Source organism: Nannospalax galili, unplaced genomic scaffold (genome assembly GCF_000622305.1).
Source record: "Nannospalax galili isolate Female #2095 unplaced genomic scaffold, S.galili_v1.0 scaffold618, whole genome shotgun sequence".
NCBI lineage: Eukaryota > Metazoa > Chordata > Mammalia > Rodentia > Spalacidae > Nannospalax > Nannospalax galili.
In genome coordinates this window covers 192,562-215,980 of record NW_008341873.1, presented here as the reverse complement: position 1 = coordinate 215,980, position 23,419 = coordinate 192,562, and the positions used below count along the sequence as shown (strand labels likewise).

At 37.0% G+C, this 23,419-nt stretch overlaps 1 protein-coding gene across 1 annotated transcript in view; it reads right to left on the bottom strand.

Annotated features, from left to right (window-relative positions):
* Positions 1 to 23,419, bottom strand: part of Fnbp1l (formin binding protein 1 like) — a 111,399-nt gene that overhangs the window by 36,626 nt on the left and 51,354 nt on the right. The window contains exon 2 of the mRNA XM_008837474.3: positions 10,193 to 10,308. Coding sequence (XP_008835696.1) covers positions 10,193 to 10,308 — 116 coding nt within the window. The remainder of the gene's footprint in view (positions 1 to 10,192; positions 10,309 to 23,419) is intronic.

The window sequence follows — 23,419 nt, the reverse complement described above, 5'->3', positions numbered from 1 at the left end:
TCTACATATATCTTCTATTCCATATATCTTGCCCCATTTTTTCCCCTTTAATCCATTCCTTTAAAAAATTATCTGAGGGCTAGAGAGATGGTTCAATAGTTAAGAGCACTGGATACTCTTGCAGAGGATCTGGGTTTGATTCCCAACACCCACATGGTGGCTAACAACTGTGACTCCAGTTCCAGGGACTCCAATGTCCTCTTCTGTATTACACAGGCACTTACATACATGCAGGCAATACACTCATACACATAAAAGAAAAATTAATAAAATATTTTTAAAACATTATCTGTTGGAGATGTATTTTTTAAAAAAGAAGAAAATTACCTGGCATGGTGGCACATGCCTTTAATGCCAGAACTCGAGAGACAGGGGCAGACAGATCTCTGTGAGATCAAGGCTAGAGTGGTCTACATAGTAGTGAGTTCCAGGCAAGATGGGGCTACAGGGAGACCCTGTCAAAAGGGGGGGAGGGAGATATTATAACATGCATAATGTTAACATGATAGACACTACATGGATCACAAAGAACACTCTTCTAAGTGAAATAAATCAGTAGCAAAATGACACACTATGATTTGACCTCTATAAGGTGCCAAGGAAATTCAAATTCATAGAGAGCAAAAGCAGAAAGATGTTGCCAGAGGTTAAAAGAGGTTGGAATGAGGATTTATTATTTAATGGGTAGGGTATTTCAGCTTTGCAAGATGGAAAGAATTACGGAGATGAATGATGGTGACAGCTACACCACTATGTGAATGCACTTCATATCACTAAATTGTACATTTAAAATGGTCAATTTGGCAAATTTTAATTTTGGATATTTTGCTTCAATTTTTAAAACTAGAAAAAAGGTTATGATACCCTTCATTACTATACGGTCTTAGAACAGATTTTGAATGTACTATAAATGTTTTTAAAGGGACATGCTTCAGTTTCTATCTTTATTCCTCTGCTGGTGACAGATGCTGAATAGGCAGGTAACAAAATAGAGATTAGAAGACTCAGGTGCTGAGGGCTGGAAAGCTAGTGAAGTGGTTAAGAACACTGACTGTTCTTGCAGAAGACCTGGGTTCGAATCCCAGCACCAACATGGCAGCTAACAACTGTCCATAACTCCAGTTCCAGGGGATCTGACAGCCTCTTCTGTCCTCCACGGGCACTGCATGACACGGGTAAACTTACCTACTTGCAGGCAATACACACATACACATAAAATAAAAATAATAAATAAAATATTAAAAAAAAGAAGACTCCTCAGGTGCTAATACCTGAAAACCTTAGAGAAAGAAAATGAGAGGATCAAACCAGATCCAAGGTGTGAAGGTAGACAAGCTACCTTTTCATTCTTTTACATGTCAAGATTTTACATGAAATGCAGGTATTTGTGAGCTATACACATTAGTGTCAACTCCATGTTCTATTCAAAGCATGTCAGCAGCCTGTCATTGCTGGTTAGTATGTAAGAAGCATTAACAATGAGGCTTTTAGCAAACTGCAGATCTTTTAGAAGACTATTTTCAAGTATTTAAAGATAGAAAAGAAAAATAATTATATGTTCAATTTAGACTGGGGAACAGACTGGCATTACTGATTATAAAGCATTAATTTTTTCAGAGAAATTCTGCTAAAAATATTTGATAAATTGATTTCCTTTTAAATATTAGATTTAGGGCAGGGCATGGTGGTGCACGCCTTTAGTCCCAGCACTAGGGAGGCAGAGGCAGGTGGATCTCTGTGAGTTCAAGGCCAGCCTGGTCTACATAGTGAGTTCCAGGCCAGCAGTTAGGGCTACAGAGAGACCATCTCAAAAAGACCAAAAAAAGGTTAGATTTAAAACAGGGGGAAAATACAGAATATTTTCATAATCCAAAACTCAAAACTGCTTGCACAAAACATAAAATTAATTAGTTAAGCCTGTCCAACTTGCCTACTTATATACACAAGATGACAAAAAAACATTTTACCTGATTTTCATCACTACAACATAGTTCAAATCACTACAATAAATAATTTGAAACAAAACTACTCTTGGCATTATAAAAGTACTAAAAGACCAATCAAGGGCTGGAGAAATGGCTCAGCAGTTAAGAACACTGGTTGTTCTTGCAGAAGATCTGGGTTCAAATCCCAGCACTTACACGGCAGCTAAGAACTATCCATAACTCCAGCTCCAGGGGATCCGACAGCCTCTTCTGTCCTCCGTGGGCAATGCACAACACAGATGCACTTACTTACATGCAGCATAACATTCATACACATAAAATAAAAATAATATTAAAATAAAAAAAGACCAATCAGGTGGGGGATATGGGGCTCAGTGCTTAAGTGGCTACCTAAAAGCCATGAAGCCCTGAGTTTGATTCCCCAAAAAGGGTGAAGGACTGACTAAATGATAAACAGTTGATACCATGAACAACCAAACTATTTTTTTCAGTTTAATGTTTAAACAATGAGGTCCTTAAACCTTCTTCATTGAAAATTCTACTATGAAGACATTTAACTCAACAGGTTTGAACTTACTTCATTAAAAGGCTTCATGTCTTACATGTTAGATTCTGCTTAGATCATTTAAGAAAACACTTTGATATACTAATCAGGAAGATACTTTGCAATTCTTATTAAAGTAGATGTACCTGACCTTTTTATTATAAAAGTGACAGAGTTCATGAAATCATTCCACAAAAATGTATTATTGGATACCTACTACAGAGCAGGTGCTCTGTAGATGCTAAAAACACAATGGTTTAAAAAATCACCAAACTCTTGTGAAGATTAAATGGGACAGTACTACATGTACACCAAAATGACACAATCTAGTTGTTGCAAAAGTAGCTTAGTTTGGTAGACAACTAGGCTGAAGGGCATCTCTTTTTTTAGGTACAGTTGAATGAAATAAGATTAAATTGAGCTCATGACATAAACATAAGAACAGGAGCAGAAGTCAATGATAAAAAGAAACAAAACCAGCTAAACATAATAATAAAATGAGGTCCAACTAAACATATCAAGAAAATGTAGTTACATGATATAAAGTTTCTCCAAGTACTGTTTCTTTTCTTTTGATAAAACACCAAGAGAAAATAGTTAACAGAATTAAGGAGACTATTAAGGAAAAATTAGAGGAAACTAAAGTAATATACTCTCTCTAATTTATAACAGGTTATAGAAAGTAAAAAGTACCTTACTTCTTCATAATAAAAAAGAACACTTTCTAAATGAGGTTTAAAAAAAATGTAAGTATTCCAAATCAATCCCTTAAGAGGAAATGAAAATAAATAAGGCTTCCTGAAAGGTTTGCTTTTATTTTATGTCTGTGTTTTGCCTGCATGTACTTAAGTGTGCCATGGCATATGATGCTCACAGAGTCCAGAAGAGGGCGTCAGATCCCCTGGAACTGGAGCTACTGGCAGTTGTTACCCACTGGGATGGGTGCTGAAATCAAATCCAAGTACTCTGGAAGAGCAACCAGTGTTCTTAACCTCTGAGCAACTGCTCTAACCCCAAAGTTGTTGTGGTTTGTTTCTTTTTTTAAACCTTTATTAATGTGAAAAACATCCTTTTTAAAACAAAGACTAGGAAGGCTGGAGAGTTAGCTCAGTGGTTAAGAGCACTGATTGCTCTTGCAGAGGACTGGGGTTCGATTCCCAGCACCCACATGGCAGCTAATAACCGTCCTAACTCCAGTTCCAGGGGCTCCAACACCCTCTTTTGACCTCTGCAGGCACTGCACGACATGGGTACACTTACATATGTGCAGGCAATACACTCATACACATAAAAAATATATAGGTAAGGAGTTGGAGAGATGGCTCAGCAGTTAAGAGCACTGACTACTCTTGCAGAGGACCCAGGTTCGATTCCCTGCACCCACATGGCAGCTACAAACTGTCCTTAACAACAGTTCCAGGAGAATCTGAAGCCCTCTTCTGACCTCCGTGCCACTGCACGATATAGGTGCACTCACAAGCAGGCAATACACTCATATGCATAAAATAAAAATAATAAATAAAATATTTTAAAAATATATAGGTTAATTAATTTATTAATTAATTAAAATAAAGATGTGCTGGGGAGACAGCAGTTAAGAGCACTGTCTGTTCTTGCAGAGGACCCAGGTAATCATTGATTCGCTGCACCCACACAGCAGCTAACTGTCTATAACTCCAGTTTCAGAGGATCCAATGCCTTTTGCTAACCTCCTCGGACACTGCACAGCTTGGGTGCACTTATGTACATGCAGGCTATACACATTAAGAATAAATAAATAAAATTAAAATAAAGACTTTTAAATTAATAACTTTTTAATCTTAATTTTTTGAGAAAATATTCAACAAGACCTAAATTTATGGATTAAATAATTTCTTACTTTTTCATTTTTCTTTTCCTCAGAAACAGGGTCCTACTATGTAGCCCTGGCTGGCCTGGAACTCACTAGAGATCTGGCTGCCTCTGCCTCCTGAATGCTAGGATTAAAGGAATACATTGCCACACCCTATTATAATTTAATTTTTATTTTCACCAAATTTCTATAACTATTACTATGCCATATTTTCATGGGTATATTATTTACAAATATGTTATTCAGTTTTTAGATAATATATTATTGTACGTGAAAGTCTTAACAGATCCAAAGATGTATCCTGCATTAATTATAAGGGGGTAGTCTCAATAGAGAATTATTAAATCTCTTGATAGTAAAAGGCAGCATAATGTAATACCCAAGAGCCCACACTCAGTAGCCAAATATAAATACAAATAGCTCTGCCTTAATGTTCTACCTGTTTCCTAATCTATAAAACAGTACTGAAATCTCATTGGGTTTTAGGAAAATGTTAATATATTCAAAATAGTGCTGATGTATTAAATGCTACAGTAAGTAGTAAGTAAATATAGGGAAAAAGAATTCTTCTTGCCAAGTACTGTTCTAGGAACTAGGGGTAAACAGAATAAAACAAACAATCCCCTCCCTTTGTGAAGTTTATATTTTACTGTAGAGATTACATTCTAGAATTAAGAGGCAAAAATTATTTAAGTAATCAGACATAATGGTGCACTCCTTTAGTCCGAGCACTCAGGAGACAGAGGTAAGGCAGATCTCTGTGAGTTCAAGGTTGGTCTACATAGAGAGTTCCAAGCCAGTCAGGACTATATAGTAAGACCCTATTTCTAAAAAACAAAAACAAACCTTAAGTAATAATCATTTAATCATTCAGGAATAGTAAATAACTGGAGAGTGACAGTTAACTGAGTTTCCACAGGGTCTAATTCTATAAAGGTAATGTAGCCAGGCATAATGACACACACCTGTAATCCCAGTACTTAAGAGACTGAAACAGAAGGAGAATGAATTCAAGGACAGCCTTGGCTGCATAGCAAGAACATGTATTAAAAAAATAATAATAAAATAAACAAATAAGTAAAACTAAAAGGAAGGCCCTATAGGCCAACAAAGCAGTTGCGAGTGAAAGAACAAACCAAAAAGCAAAAATAATTCTACTTTCAGAAAGTCGGTCTCTGATTAAAAAGAAATTCAGAGAATGTCTGCTCTAACAGGAGACTAGTTTATAGGCTTCTGGATTTCTAACCTAGTTCTCTTCCAGTATACCATACTGCCACATTTGAACCAAAACTGCATGCTCTGGAGTGGAGGCTGGAAGATGTAGTTTCCTATGCCATTACTTCTGTGACAGAACATAATAATACTGTAATTGTTTTTCTTTTAATATTTTTTTATTTATTATTTTTATTTTATGTGTATGAGTGTATTGCCTGCATGTATGTGAGTGCACCCGTGTCATGCAATGCCGCGGAGGTCAGAAGAGAGCTTTGGATTCCCCTGGAACTGGAGTTAAGGATGGTTCATAGCCTCCATTTGGGTGCTAGGAATCGAACCCAGGTCGTCTGCAAGAGTAGTCAGTGCTCTTAACCGCTGAGCCATCTCTCCAGCCTCATTACTGTAATTGTTTTTAATGAGAAAAGAAAATGATACATACCTATTGTGCATATACAGTTTCTTTTTTTTTAACTTAGAAACTTTACTCTCTGCCATATGAATAGTACACGTTTACTAAAAGAATGAATGGACTGGAAATTGGCTTATTGGTAAGAGTATTTACCTAGCATGCATGAGGCCTGTGTTTGATTCCCAGTAAGAGAGAGAGAGAGAGAGAGACAGAGAGACAGAGAGACAGAGAGCCAGAGAGACAGAGACAGAGACTGGTTTCAGTTGGTTGACCCTCTAAACAAAAAAGTGAAACAAGGACTTTGAAATCACCATTAAGCATTATTCAAAACGGACATCAACTGTCTTTGATTAAATAATTTTATTTTCTGTTATTCTCACCCATTCTTAAACCAATTCCTAAAATTAATTAATATCCAACACCAAAATACAGTTAAACCAAAACTATCAAAACAAAAGAACAAGTCAGACAGGTAAACGCAAGCCAACAATCCCAGCACTCTCAAAGCTGAGGCAGGAAGACCACTGTGAGTTCAATTTTCATTTCTTACAATATATTAGAAATGGAGAGGAACGTGATAAACACACCTATAATCCCAGCACTCAGGAGGCAAAATGGCAAGTTGGAGACCAGCCTAGCTAAATATCAAGACTGTTCCCTGCCCTCTGAGAGTGAGAGAGAGTTAACATCCTGAATATAGTCATAAAAGAGGTCAAGAAGTGCCTTACTACACTTTCTCTTCCTATATATGAAATTAAGCTCTGAAATAACAAAAATAGGAGTTAACTAAAAGAATTTTTCCCATTAATGAAGAGGAAATAAACAAGGCAAGCCTCTTCCCTTTGAACAAAGCATACTATAAACAGTACCTGACAATTCAATCATTTACTAGTTATTCATCCAAAGCAGCAAATCTCCATGGAGAGCAAGGGAAGGGAGTAGGCAGCTTCAAATTACACATGGCTCCTCCCAACTCTTCTTTATCCAAATACCTCAACATTATCCAATAATTCTGCTATTGAGAGCCACCGTGAGGATGGAAATGTGCCAAATTCCTTAAGTGTGTGCCATTCCTTAAAAGATGTACATGACAAATCCCACCTCTCACTTTCATCTATAATTATGAGTTCTAGTGACCCTTAATTCAGAGAAGTACTCCCTTTTGCATATAAGTAAAAACAGAAAACAGTAGTTATCATCAGTCTCAGAACAGCAGCAAAAACGTCTGTTATTAGTCTTGGTCCTCTAGCAAAGCCTTGGCCATCCATAACTCTCTGAGGTCTGTTATCTTGAACAATTAGATATTCTAGATTGCTTAAGTTTTGCCTTATAAATTCTCAACTCCTATTTTGTAATTTTTTTGTAATTTGTGATGACACACTTTCGAAGTATACCATCTTCTCCACTCAGAGTGCTTCAAACTACCAAAGCAGTACAAAATCATTACAAATAATTTAATAATCCAAAAGTGCACAAATTAAAAACGTTTTCCCTTACCATCTGCCTGATCCCATTCTGCAAGGACAACCACTGGGAAACCATTTTAGACAAATCCTTCTTAGAGCTCTTTAGAATACACACAAACCTCACAAATTATACCTACCTGAATATACAAATTCAAACAAGCAGTAAGTCGATCTTGCTATTGAGTTCCAACTCTTGCTTTTCACATTGACGTACAGAATGGACTTTTAAACTTACATACGTTGGTACACCTGCTTTTTTAAACTGCATATACAAAAGTATTTTTCACCATTCATGTATTAGTAGATATTTCTAGAAGTGAATCTTATTTCTGTGTGCAATGAGTAATTTTATGTTCATTTATTCGTGCTTTTCTGCAGAATAGTTTAAAAATGAAAATCCTGGATTAAAAGACATTGTATTTTTAGAGATCTTGTCATATGTTCTGCCTTCTTTTTTTATATTTATTATTTTTATTTTATGTGTGTGATTGTATTTTCTGCATGTATATAAGTGCACCCGTGTCATACAATGCCTACAGAGGTCAGAAGTGGGCATCAGATCCCCTGGAACTCGAGTTATGGAAGTTGTTAGCTGCTATGTGGGTGCTGGGAATTGAACCTGGGTCCTCTGCAAGAGCAGCCAGTGCTCTTAACTTCTGAGCCATCTCTCCAGCTCCTGTCCTGCCTTCTTAAAAATAATGTGATTAACTTTCTCCTGAGGACAGGCATATATTTATCATATTCATTTTGTTGCTGTTGTTCTGCTAGAACACAGTGGTAATATCCTTGGAGCCTCAGAAGTAGTTAGCACTGTTTATTCCTGTATGTCATCTGTTTTTTTTTTCTTTTATTGTCATTTCATGCATGTCTTCACTTGTATTAGAAACTTGAAGCCAGAAATTTTTGCTAAAATTGAGAACAAATTATTAGAATGAAAGACACTTTTAATTTATACCTGAGTAAATTGCGATTGCCATTTTTGCCTCTCAGAGATCCCCTATATCTCTTTAAGGACCCCAGGCCCTCATCTATGAACAGGTAAATTATCATCACTGTTAGTAATATAATGATAGGCCAACTGTGGTCTCATATGGAAAGTGTCTTTTTTTTTTTTTTTTTATTTTTTTGAGACAAGGTCTCCCTGTAGCCCCAGCTGGCCTGGAACTCACTATGCAGATGAGGCTGGCCTTGAACTCACAAAGATCCCCCTCCTCTGCCTCCTAAATGCTAAGACTAAAGGCATGCACTACCACGCCTGGCTAAGGATCTTATTTAAGAAAAACGAGAAGCGAATAGATCAGGAAACTAGCACAATGTCAATGTTTCCATAAATATCATAATAGTTAAAAAAAAAAAAAAAGCAACTGTTACAGGTAGTTCATGTTCATTTATTATACTGAACCTATTTCATCCTACACCTAGGTGAGCTGGTTTACTAAATTGGACATACTTGACTTATTCCATAAACATTTCCCCTACCTTCCAAGTCTACTACCTTTAGCTATCCTATCACTAGCCATTAAGTCAATCCAGTATTATCATCTTAATAAATTGTACAAAGTAAACATATAACCAGGGTTAATATCAGTATGACAAAGGAACATTTTATTAGAGTATCTTCCTTCCACCCCCCACTTCCCTCATCCACATCTCCCCCCTCTCTGCTGCCTCAAAGGTGTATGCAAAAGCTTGCCCGTCTTCTTCAAGATGTAGAGAATGAAGGTGAACAATCTAGAGGCAAGGGAGGAGAGAGGAGTGCACTGAGTGAACTCGAGAATAAGGAAACAAGGGAAGGCAGAACTAGGAGGAGCAGCTAACTTCCCTGGATCAAAACATGCCTGAGCTTTTTAATCATGTGTGCCTGTTTAGGTTGGAATTTTGTCATCTGCAATTTGAAACACACTAACTCCTGTAGCTAGAACTTTATTGTCTAGTCTTCAAACTTCAAACATCACTTTTATTAAGTTGAGAAAGATTATCTGTCAAACTGATCTAATAATGATAATTTTGCTATTTGAACAAAATCAAGTTTAATTCCATCATCTTTAAGATTCAAAAATTTTTCCCTTTAAAATTTTTAAAGTAGGCCCGGTGTGGTGGCACATACCTTTAATCTCATCATTCAGGAGGCAGAGGCAGGCAGATCTCTGTGAGCTGGAGGTCAGCTGGGGCTACAGAGATACCTCATTTCAAAGAACAAACAAACAAAAATGTGCAAAATCACATTCACTGGTAATGTTTGAATATAAATACAAAGAAGCTCAGCTCATCACAAACTCAATTTCCAAGACTTTGAAACTCTGTAGTTCAGTGTTTTGGAGAGAATGCTAAAACAGTTATTGGGGAAAACATCAAAGTGTAAAGCACAGAAGTATACTCTAGGGTTTGCTTGCTTTTTCATTTGTTTCATGATCAAACCATTTTTGTTCAGAGGCTTGAAAGTGAAGAGGGGCTAAAGAGGTAAACAACTCTGATGTCCTCAGCAGGACAGATCTCCCTCGTATCCTCATGGCTCCCCCTTTTGTTCCCAGATATAATAATGTCTTTCTGCAATTAGTTACTTATGATCTAGCTAGCCAATATTTCCTAGTACTAGGCAATGACTTAATATACTCAATCATTAAAACAAATCAGTTACCCAAGTCAATCTAATTTGGATGAAAAGCACAAGATTTAACCTGTGCAATACCTACTTTATTTAATACTACGCTGTTTAAACATATAACTTCATTTCTAGAAGTGAAAAATAAAATAACTTACCTCAATTGTTTTGCATAGTTCTGCTCAATTTCAATCCTCTCTTTAACAAATTTGGCATATCTTTCCAAGAAGTCAATTCCCCACTGTGTATGCTTGTCTAAGCTGTCGAACTGATCCTGAGAAAGAAAAGTAAAAACACATTGAACAAGTCTGAAATCATATCCACAGATATTTTAACCAGCTTCTTGTATTTGTACAGAGAAATGATGAAGTATAAAAGAAAAGCCCTGGGGGTTGGAAAGATGGCTCAGTGGTTAAGAGCACTGGCTGTTCTTGCAAAGGACCTGGGTTCGATTCCCAGCACCCACTGGCAGCTAACAACTGTCCATCCAATTTCGGGGATCAATGCCCTCCTCTATTGTCCATGGGCATTTCATGACACAGGTGCACTTACATACAAGCAGAAAAAACACTCATACACAAAGAATAAAAATATTTTTTTTAAAAAAAGAATATCCATTCACTTCATCCTTCAATGGGTTCCCAACCAAAACTCTAATACTTTATGTCTGAATTACATTATGTACATGGTTACCCCTCAGTTCAATGCTTTACCCTGACCACCTTTTTATATCAACTCTTATTCCCATTTTGAGATTCAGTTCAGGCATTATTATGCCCTACAGGAAATGGTTCTAAACTCTCGGATTGAGATAAATGGTAATTCTCTAGATCACTAAGTTCCCTAAAATTATTCTCATATTTGTTTGTCATTCTACATTGAAAGAAGGAACTATGTATCTCAACTGTAAGCCTCCAAGGCCTGAACCCTACACTTGGGATCACTCAAGTACTCAGTAGAGAACTGCTTAGCAGAACAAAATAACATGTTCCTAGGTTCAAATTCTAAGATGCCACCTACCAAATGTTTGACAGGGGGCAAGTTTATCAATGCTCTCTGAATTTTTTTTCACCTATCAAATGAGAGTTTTAGCACTCCCCTCATAGGATTATGGTAGTGTTGTTTAAAATGCTCTGAAAATTGGGCTGGAGAAATGGCTCCATGTTTAAGAGTACTTGCTGCTCTTGCAGAGGACCCAGGTTCAGTTCCCAGCACCCACATCAGGTGGTTCACAACCACCTGCAACTCCAGTTCCAAAGGATTCAACACTCTCTTCTAGCCTCTGCAGGTACTGCATGCATGTGATGTACTTACTGACAAGCAGATACTCCCACAAACACATAAAAATAAATAAAAAATTTAGAAAGATGTTCTGCAATGCAGTAAACACAAAACAGAGTACCACTGTCCTACAAGGCTCTTTCAATCCTTAATAATGTTTGTTTTTATCTGATGCCTGACAGACTATCATTTCCCTTCCTTTAAGAATAATGTCTATACTACTTCACCCAAGTCAGAATAGCTATCATCAAGAAAACTAACAATAAACGCTAGAGAGGATGTGGGGAAGGAGGAACCCTTATTAACACTGTTGGTAAGAGTACAAACTAGTACAGCCATTATGGAAATTGGTATGGAGATTTCTAAATTAAAAAAAAAAACTGCTGTATGACCCACCTATACCACTCCTGGGCATATACCCAAAAGACTTCATACCCTACCAGAGAGACATATGCTTGCACATCCACATTTAATGCTGTCTTGTTCACAACAACAAGGAAATGGAATCAGCCTAGATGGGCTGGTTAATAAAAATGAGGACCATACATACAAAGGAATTTTATTCAGCTGTAAAGAAAATGAAATTATGAAATCTGTAAGAAAACAGATGGATCTGAAAAGTAGAATATTAAGTATGGTGACCCAAACTCAAAAAGACAGTAACTTCATGTTTTTTCTTATATGCAGACCCCAGCTTGTAATGTACACATGTATGTATATAAATGTAGGTAAAGCCTTAGATAGAAAGGAGACCAAGAGAGGATAAAAATAGGTGCTGAGAAACACGGTGGAAGGCAAAAGGCCATATGTGACATGAAAGCAGAAAGGAGACCTTAAGGAAGTTACAAGTGGTGGTCAGGAGGGTGGGTGAAGGGGGTTATCTACTAAACACACTTTGTTCAAAAATGCCATAACAATCTAACACTTTGTGTGCTCATTTAATAATTTTAAAAGGATAATCTATGAATGATGAGAAACTTGATGTTCTCTCACTCTCACATGCCTCAAGTCTACAATGAGGGCATTTAAAATGAACTTCCAAGGTTTTTGCTTGTTTTGTTTGTTTGGTTTAGTTTGGTTTGGTTTTGAGACAAGGTCTTACTATATAGTCCTGGCTGGCCTGGAACTCACAGAGATCCACCTGCCTCTGCCTCTCAAGTGCTGGTATAAAAGATGTGCACTCCCCCCACCCAAGTTTTTATTAATTATTCACAGGTTATATTTACCTATTTACTAATAAATAAATATATATTTATTTACTAATGAATATATCTTTTCCATCTTAAATTATTTAAAATATTTACTACTAAAAGCCAATCATATTTAAACACAAATATACTCCATCAGGTTATCATAGCTCTGTTTACTATCTTTTCTTCCAAGCAACTTTCTAATTATCTTTTAGCTTCCAAAATCAATCTGAATACAGAGAGAGAGGGGAAAAAAAGCACTTCTCAGTAAACTTAGTCTACAAAATATGTCCCATTATAAAACTGGAATTCTCTTTCACTCTAAAAAAATCTCAACAACAAAAAATGCTTGGCATGGTGGCACATGCCTTTAATCCTAGCACTGGCAGGCAGAGGCAGACAATCTCTATGAGATCAAGGCCAGCCTGGTCTACAAAGAGAGTTCCAGGTGGGCTGAGGCTAGGGGACCCTGTCCAAAAAAGAAAAGAAAAGAAATCCCAAAAGACCACATGAAAGTCTAAAACAATTCATTCATTTTTTTCCCAAATTGCTTCAAAAGCTTTCCACTATCTTTGCCAAATTTTCAATAATACTTATTTTTTACATGAAGACTCCAAACTGTTTCTATTATACGCCCCTTTAGTAAAACATATGAAATAGAATATCAAGAACTATAGTAACTACAGTATGTAATATTTATAAAATCAAGTGATATGCTATTAAAGCTTTTAATTTTGAAATCCACAGAACCATAAAGTTAAAGAGATGAAAATAAAATCTGACTTTTAAGTAATGCTTCCTTTCTCTAACAAACAAGCTATTGGGCTATGACTTTGAAAAATATTAACAATATTTTTAAGAACAATGAAATCAAATATACTTCATTATTTCTAAATATCTTGGTTTAACACTTGTTAAATAAAAATTATGGGAGGCCATTTGGAGTAAGCTCCTCAACTAAGCCCCAACATACCAGACCAAACCAAAATGGAGTCACTCCTGCTAACCAGCATATAATCAAGCTGAAAAAAAAGGGGACGTAAATAGAATCCAAAGCAGGCAAGTTCTCCTGAAGACAGAAAATTCTTGTCTTCTGAGTCAGTGTAAAAAGGAAGTCCCCTCAGCCTTAACCTTTATAAAAAGTAGCCTGAAGCAGTCTGATGTTAATCAATCAGTATTTTTCAACTGTTAGAGTTCCTCATTTCCATCTTAAAACACTCCCCTTTCTGTACTCACCCAGTAAAGCTTCATTCTATTTTCAAAAGATCTTTAGATCTTTATTTACATTTCCAGTTTCTTACAGATTCTCCCAACCAAGCAGTTTTAAATTGTTAATAGATTGCTTCAAGTTTTTTATTTTTGAGATTTTCATACAATATAGTTTGTTGATCTTTAGATTCCACCCGCCCCCATACTCCTCCTCAGTTCAATGTACTCTCTTAAATATATAATATAGCCTACAGAGTCTGATTTGTGTCCCCAGATGTCCTTCATTGTGGGTCAATTCAACAAATAGAAGCTGCCTAGATCTGTGAATCATGAGTAAGTCAACTGATGGATAAAGGTATAGATAGATCCATAACTAAATTTGTTGTGATTCTGTTTTCAACATACTTAATGTCAAAGTAATCTGACGAGTCTTAGTTCTAGATTCTAAGCTGTGATATTTAATTTTCAGTGGTTGTCAAACCTAGAAAAACAAAAAAGATACTGTTAGGGAAAGAGGAATTTACTGCTTGTTTGAATATACTGCTTGTTTAAATTTACTGCTTGTAACCAATTAACTCAACTAGAGACAGGCATCCGAAGATAGAGGCAAAGTGCTATAACCCCCAGAGCCTGACCTGTTCTGTGTCATGTCATGTCTGCTTACACAAGATAACAAGAAAGAGTTGTACCAGGCACATACCAAGCATCTCTTCCCAATTGAGACACCTGAAGGGAGCTATAACATTTTTTCTTGTTTTAAAGTTATTGGTTTGTGAAATGCTTGCTTTGAAACTATTGGCTGTATAAACGCGGGCTTTTGTGTAACGGTTGTGGAAGCCTATATAATCTTTACCTAAAATTGTCTCAGGATCGATTGCTCTAACCAGACCAGCATGTTCTGGAAAGGACAGTCGATCCCAGCTAGCTGGTTTACTAAAACTCTGTTTGATTTTTGCATCTCCGTACTCTTGTATTTGTTCTTCAGAAGAGACCCACGGAGTCACGGACCCTAACAATACTTCATAAAAACAATTCATGAAAAAACTCACTGTTGACTATATTACTCATTTTAGAATTCATTAAATTTTCAACACCTTTCATCAATCTGGTCAGTAAATTTCCTTGAAATCATTTCTTATTTTAACATTTTGGTTGTTAGCCTTAGCTTTTAACGGCTGTGCTCTCCCTCCAGCCCCATTTGTTATTTTTACAAACTAACCAGAAGTATTTCATCTTCACATTTATTTGGTTGAACATAATTCTGGATATGTCTGTGGAGGTATTTTTTAGATGGGGTTAACATTTTCAAAGGTGAATTTTTATTAAAGCAGTTTACCCTCCACCAGCTGGCAGGCCTCATTCAATCAGTTTGAAGGCTTTCAGAGAACAAAGACTGACTCTTTCTCAATCAGAAGGACCAAACCCGGAGAACTGCCTTTGTTCTAGAACTGCATCTCTAACCTGAGTGATCCTCTGCAGATTTTGGATTTGCCAAGCCTCCATAATCACATAAGCCATTTCTTTCAAAAGAAACCTCTCTCGAGTCACCAGCTCCCTACTAGTCTGTGCACACCTATTAGCATTGGACCCAGGGAAAAAGAAGCAGATAGAGAAGACTGTACAGAAATGGCACGTCCTGTGCCAACAACTGGAAGGAGGAACAGGAAGAGGCAATTGCAAAGTTAGGACCAGGAAACCAAAGACCAAATGAAGAATGGGGAGGAAGGCTGTCCTTTGGGAGGAGATAAAGGCCACCAGCCCGGAGGAAATAATAAAGAAGCTCACCAATTTGCTCCTAATTTCCCATGAGCAATACTCAATACGATGAGTAGAAAATGTCTGTGGAGTAGATGAGAGAAACTTAGGGAGCTTCGATGAGGGGTTTCTATGAGGGAGCTCCCTAATCACCAAAACATCAGTGAATCTGCCTTGCACATTGTCCATGAGATTAGTAAGGTAATTCCTACTGTCTTAATTTTTCTGATCCACTTGCTATGGAATTATGTTATTCTAAATGTCGGGTGAGTCTTGCAGTCCCGATTTCTAATTGGAGACCATTTTTTTGTATAATCCAAGTTTCTGTCAATGCAGAGTTTCACCCATCATGAAAAGGTGAAGTTAATAAAGCACAAAATAGATAATAAATAAATAAATAAATAAAATAAAAAGCCTTCTTGACATAAGCATTTATACATACATCCTGTTGCTTCTATTTCTCTGGAGAACACTGACTAAAACTTTACTCATGGGCTGAAGAGATGGCTCAGCAGTTAAAAGCACTGACTGCTCTTGCAGAGGACCCGCATTCAATTCCCAGCACCCACTTGGCAGCTACGAACCATTCTTAACTCCAGTTCCAGGGGAATCCGAAGCCCTCTTCTGACCTCTGCAGCATTGCATGACACAGCTGCACTCACGTACATGCAGGCAATACGCTCATACACATAAAATAAAAATAATAAATGAAATATTTTTAAAAAAACAACTCACTTTAAAACAAGACAAACATAGGTCATTGTTCTACCCTGAGCTCCTTTCCTAGGCCCCTAAAGACCAAACTGGAATTGCTCCTGCTGAAGTTTCCTGCTCAACAAGCCAAAACTGCGTTATTTATCTGACCTGATAAATCAGGAGAAAGGAGAAACAGACAGAGATAATAGCCAAGCCACAACCAGGCCAGTTCTAACGTGCACCATGCAGTCCCTCTGCTTTAACTGCCTTTACAAGGAAAGTAATATTTAAGCAACCAAATTGCTTTTTGCTTCCTGTTTCTGCTTTCCTCAGCCTTTCTCTGTCTATAAACTAACAAGCGCCTTCTATTTTATGAAATGAAGTATTGCCTAATTACAGAACTGTAAATAAGGCCAATTATAATCTTAAATTAGTGATTTTTTTCTTTTGACATAAGGTATTTGTTGCTTGAGTTTTAAATACAGATATGTTTGTAGGTGGCCTAAACAACTGATAGATGCATTTCCAAATTATCAAAATGCTTTCTCTAGAATTCAAGTTTCTTGGGAAAAGCAACTAATCACTAACCATTACAAGTTCCCACATTTTTGAGGCAGGATCTCTCAGTAACCCCAGCTACTAGAACTCACTGTATGGACCAGGTTGGCCTCAAGTTTACAAAGATCTTTAATCCTGCCCGAGGGCTGGGATTAAAGGCACCGCCACATCCAGCCTCATTTTGGTTGTTTGTTTGATTTTTTTCCTTTTATATTTTGAACAAGAGACCAAGTTTCTCAAAGTATATTACTAAGCAACCATGTATTTGAAACATCCAGGAGATAAATAGTAAATTTGTGAGAAATAAAAGATTTTCAATGGTCCCTCCCAATTTCTTTTGGAAACATTGTAAATAGTTTCTCGTCTCTATTATAAAAGTTTTTTTTTGTTGTTAAATTAACCATAATAAAAATATACCTCAGCACTCAATTCTTTTTCATTTTCTTTGCATCCTATAAATAATGAAGTGAACAAACTTCAACCTTATTTCAATTTCCTTTTTAAAATTCCAGTCAAAACACAAGGTTAGTTGCACAATGGACAAAATTCTAGTTAGCACACTGCTTTAACAGTAGCTAACATGTTTTTTTCATAGAAATTGTTCTTGTTAAAATCATTTATTGCTGAGAATAAATCTTCATCTTTCCTTTACTGACTCACAAAAAGTGGTTCTAAATATACTTCAGTACTGAAACAGAATCTATCAAACACTGTAAGTTGAAAAATATTAGAAATACCTGTATTTTAATCAAACTATAGAGTCAATTGTATGGCAACACTATGGTATATTTTTTGTTAATTTTTTTTTTTTCTTTCAGGGCATGGTAGCACATGCCTGTAGTTCCAGCTACTTTGAAGGCTAAGGTAGAAGGATCACTTGAGCCCAAGAACTCTTTAGAGGTGTTTTCTTTGCAGCTTCTAAGAGTATTTAGCTTGTCACCATGTTGTTTTATCACAAGAGCAGCAAGTAAGAAATAATTGGGATGGGAGGCTGGGGAGATTGTGGTTAAGAGCACTAACTGCTCTTGCAGAGAACCCAGGTTCAATTCCCAGCATCCAACATGGCAGCTAACAACGGTCCTAACTCCAGTTCCAGGGGATCTGACACCTTCTTCTGACCTCCATGGGCACTGCACGACACAATGCACTTACATACATACAAGAAATACACTCATGAACATAAAAAAAAAAACAATAAAATGAAAAAAGAAAGACTTTTTGGGTCTTTGTCCTCAGTTCTTAGTACAGCTTCTAAAACCATTAGAATTTCCTGAGCAATAGATATGTTTTCTTATTGATCATCACAGGCTATTCTTCTCTGTCAGCTGTACATGTCATTTTTTATTTTTTTACTGAATTTTTGTGTATTTCATACAGAACATCTCAATTAATCTTAATCATCTTTATATCCTCGTCCCCACTGGCACTCTCGCATAGCCAACCCACTGGAATTCATACATTCTGTCATTTGTCTTAAGGTTATTGTGTCAAGTTAGTGTCCTCAGATGTCCCTCAGCACAAGTTCATATACTGAGGTCTAGTCAGCCTATCTAGAGTCTCTTGATTTAGAAGATCAGCTCTTCCTCACCCAGCAGTAATCAGTTGCCAATATTTCTTCAGCTAAGATTGAGGTCAGCTGTCCATTTCCCCAGTTCTATGCTGGGTTTTTGTCTGCTTGAGTTTGCATTGGTCCTGTACATGCTGACACCATTGCTGTAGGTTCATAAGAGCAGTGTCCCAGGAGCTTGTAGGACTCTTTTTTCCATATGCTGTAGGTTCATATGAGCAGGGTCCCAGGAGCTTGTAGGACTCTATTTCCATATGGTCATGCGCCTCCTCCCCGGCTCTTACAACTTTTCCACCCCCTCTTCTACAATGGTCCCTGAGCCCTGGGTGGGTATAGTTTAATACAGGAGTCCTGTCCAAGGACCAGCATTTGCAGACTCTTAGTCTCTACACTTTGGCCATTTGTGACCTTTGTATTCCTGGCCCTCTGTTGCATAAGGGAGTTTCATTAATAAGAATTGAGATATTATTGTCTTCTTTACCCCTTGTTCTATGTTCCCTGAGTCTTAGGTGTAGAGGTTGCACTGTAGATGTGCCACTTAGACTTGAGCAATCACAGACAATGTCTGTGTGTGACCAGTTGTACTCTGTAACAGTCTCCGTCTGATGCAAAAGAAGCGTCTTTGATGAATGGTGACTAGGATATTTGTCTGTAAATATAAGGATACATAATTTTGCACATAGTAAGGAATTACATTAGTCTACGGATGTAACAGTTTTGGAGTTTTCTCTAAGATCTATGACCTCTCCAGTCATGTGTTATTTGGCTATGTTTATGGTATCACACATGAGTTTCCTCCCATTAAGTGGGCTTTTAGTCCAATTCTGTAGCTGTTGATTGCCCCCAAGAAAAAAGTGCCACTAATGCACCAATGTCATATACTGTGCAGGTCATTGATGTGGTTACTTGGTGTTGAAGCTGGTGTTGGACCATTGATGTGCATATCATTTTTAAACTCATAAAACTCTTAATTCTCTGAACCATACTCAAGTTCATGCTACTCAGGGGACTTGGAAGGATGGAGGCTGTTTACCAAAGGAACTTCATTAGAGGGTTGAAGCTTCCAGCCTCTTTGGAGGAGGAGGAAGGGCCAATGATTTAATTAATGATGCCCGTATCATGGAATTTCCACTAAAAACCCTAAACAATGGGTATAGAGAGCTTCTTGGTTGATGAACATAGCTATGCGCCAGGAGTATGTACCGCAACTCTACAGGGACTGAATGTCTTACACTCTGGGACTTTCTGGATCTCATCCTACACATATCTTCATATGGCTGTTCACCTACATGAATCATCTATAATAAATCAGTAATAGTGTTCTCTGAGCCACAGCAAAAATTATGAAACCTGAGAAGGTCACAAGAAGACATTAATTATAGCCAAGTCACGAGAGGCCCAGGACTTATAAATGGCATCAAAAGTGGGGGCAGTTTTATAGGGCTGAGCTCTTAAACTTATGAGCTCTGCAATAACTCCAGATTATTGAACTGATCATGATTGACCTGAATTATAAGACACTTAGTTTGTACCTAGAGAGTTGAAGAACTGATTGTTAATGGGCAAAAAATATACACTTCATAGCAGAAGGAACAATTTTTCCTTTTAGCAAGTACATCTCCAATAGTATATGATAAAAGAAAATTTCTTATATCCTGCATTTAATAACAAAGATCAGAGGAGAGGGGAAGAAGAAACATAAACAGTTAACAGCTACCAGCTGAAACCAGTAAAAGACTTTCATGTGCCTTAATGTATACTGAAACCTTTCACTGCGCACAGAGCTACCTAGCTCTTGGTACTAGGTCTGGGAATATACAAAATATATAAAATGGGCCTTGTCCTACCTAGTTCTTTTTCTGGCAAGTATCTGTAATGGGTTTAAAACATACACACACACAAACACACACACACACACACACACACACACACACACCACACTTTTGTTTCAGAGATCCCTTGGTTTGTATTGTAGAGTTTGGGTTTAACAAGTGCTCTCCTTCACCATAAAGTTTGAAATTTCAAATGAGTCTTCTATCTAGTACCTAACCTATGTTCAAAGTTCTATTATTCACAATAGTCAAAAAGTGAGTGCAACCTATTTGTTGATCAACAGCTGAATGGATAACCAAACAATGGAATATTATTTAGCCTTAAAAGGAAGACATTCTGACATATAGTACCTAACAAAGCTAAACATAGGGATGTTATGCTTAAGTGGAATAAGCATAATCACAAAAGGACAAATGCAATACCCCAAGCCCCAATCCCACCATAGCAAAAGGCATCCTACTGGTGTGACATTCTCCTGTCACCAGAGATCAGGACTTTGGGGGGCAATTTTTACTTCCATTCTCATCCTGAGATGAAGAAATAACTTAAGTCAGATTAGTAGGGGAAGGGAAAAAAATTTTCAGGTCTTTCATATTCCTAATTCCAAAAGGGATAAAATTTTTCTGAATACCATTTTTAACTGAGGTTTTACATTTATTTATTTTTGATGGACAAAAATTTAGTGCATATACACAATTTTAATTGATTTGTTTTTGCAACAGGGTCTCATGTAGCTCAGGTTGGCCTCAAACTCAGTATGCAGCTGAGGATGACTGAATTTCTAATCCTTCTACTTCCACCTCTAGAGTACTGGGATTACAAGCATGTGCCACCATGCCTGATTCATCTGGATTACAGGCATGAGCCACCATACCCGATTCATGTGGTACTGAGGACTGAGCCCAGGACTTCATGCATGCTAGGAAAGGACTCTACCGACTGAGTTATATCCCCAACCTACAATGTTTTTTTAAAATGTATTTATTATTTTATGTATATGAGTATATTGCCTACTTATACATAAATGTACCCATGTTGTACAATGCCTGCAGGTCAGAAAAGAGTACTGGATTCACTTAGAACTGGAATTACAGATGGTTGTTAGTCACCATGTGGGTGCTGAGAATCGAACCCAGGTCTTCTGCAAGCAATCAGTATTCTTAACCACTGAGCCGTCTTTCCAGCCCCCCCAACCTACAAATGTTAATTGTTAATATAAAATACTCAAAAACAGTACTGGGGAACTGGGCGTGGAGACTAAAGGAGGATAAGGAGTTCAAGTACAGCCTGGGCTACATAGTGAGTTCAAGGCCTGCCTGAACTATACAGCAGGACCCTGTCCCCAAAACACATATCAAATAAAAAGAAACAAAAGTACTGAACTAACAAGTAGAAAGATATTATAAGAAACACAGTAATTGTGTTGGTTATATCTTGACTTAGGTTTCACTATACTTTCAAAGTGAATAGGTCCCAAATAAAAGCCAACATAATATATTTGCACTCAGCTTGGAACATGGAAATAAAACATAAAGGGTGGCTGTAAATGAAACAGTCTCTGCTGGGAGACTGTGGCAAGATCACACTTGAAAGGAAACTGTGTCTCTATAAAACAAGTCTTGAACTAGAAATTTAAATAATACCAACCTAGCTGTCCATCAGTGGATAAATGGATACCGAAAATCTAGTAAATAAATAAGGGGGACTATTATTCAGCTCTAAAGTATCAATAAACTCAACATTTTATTAAAAGAAGTTTTTTTTAAGGTTTTCTTTTACCTCAAACAGATGAAAATTAGAATTCATGTCAAATGTAGATTTAATATATTTAAAATGCAAAAAAGACATTCTTTACTTTTATAGTAAATTTTGCTTAGTTCTCTGATTATGGGTCTTCAAATAGACACACTGATTGTGTCTATCAAGAAAGAAAGCCTATATTCCCAGGACAGACAACTGCCATGAGTTCAAGGCCAGTCCTAGTTACATAAGAAGTACCAGGCCAGCCAAGGCTATATAGAAGGACCTGGCTACAAAAAGAAAGAATATAAGTAAGTATCACAAACTTTAAGCATTCAAAGCTGAAAGACTGAAATTTTGAAAGGAACCAGAAAAATGAGATTACCAACATTATATAAATAATGAAAGACAAAATATGTGGTAAGGCCTAAACAACACTAACACTTGGAAAATTTTAAATATCTGCCAAATGAATAAATGTTCATTTTAAATTCTTTAATTTTACCTGAATTGCCTTTAAGCAGAACCCAAAATACACTGATTGCCTAAATGACTGACATGTTGGACATGGGTTCTCACAATCCCCCAGCCTCAGTCTTCCCAGTGTTGGGATCACAGGTATGCACCACCATACCCAGCTCATAGATCAATTTTGCAGAAGCAAAAGAACATCAATTACAAAGTTGCTATGGTTACTCTGAATCCAAAGACATCAGATCACAAAGCTTATTCTTCATAGTTATGTAACAGTCAAATAACTTCATTTTTCATAATGATTTAAATAAATAATTTATTAATATATTTAATAAATAAATGTATTATGGGATTCAAATACATAAATAAATATATTATGGGATTCAAATACAATACATGTAATGCAGCACTGGGGAGGCAGAGCCAGGCAGAGATCTGTGAGTTCAGGTCAGCCTGGTCTACATGAGTTTGAAGCCAGGAAAACAAAGTGAAATCCTGTCTTGAAAAGAACGGTGGGAGGGAGGGAGGGAGGGAGGGAGAGGATACACATAATAGATATTAAAACCAGAAGAGATGATAAAATGAACTTCATCTGAAAACCTAGCTCATAAAAAGCACTTAATTTGGGACCGGGGAGCAGACTCAGCGGTTAAAGAGCACTGGCTGCTCTTGTAGAGAGGACTTAGATTCAGTTCCCAACACCCACATGGTGAGTAGCAACTGTCCCTAACTCTAGTTCCAGAGGATCTGATGCCCTCTTCTGACCTCTGCGGGCATTGCACAACACAAGTGTACTTACATACATGTAAGCAATACATTCATAAAATAAAAATAATAAAAAAATATTTTTTAAAAAAGCACTTTAGCCGGGCATGGTGGTGCACACCTTTAATCCCAGCACTCAGGAGACAGAGGCAGGTGGATCCCTGTGAAGCGGGCATTGCACAACACAAGTTTACTTACATACATGTAAGCAATACATTCATAAAATAAAAATAATAAAAAAATATTTTTTAAAAAAGCACTTTAGCCGGGCATGGTGGTGCACACCTTTAATCCCAGCACTCAGGAGACAGAGGCAG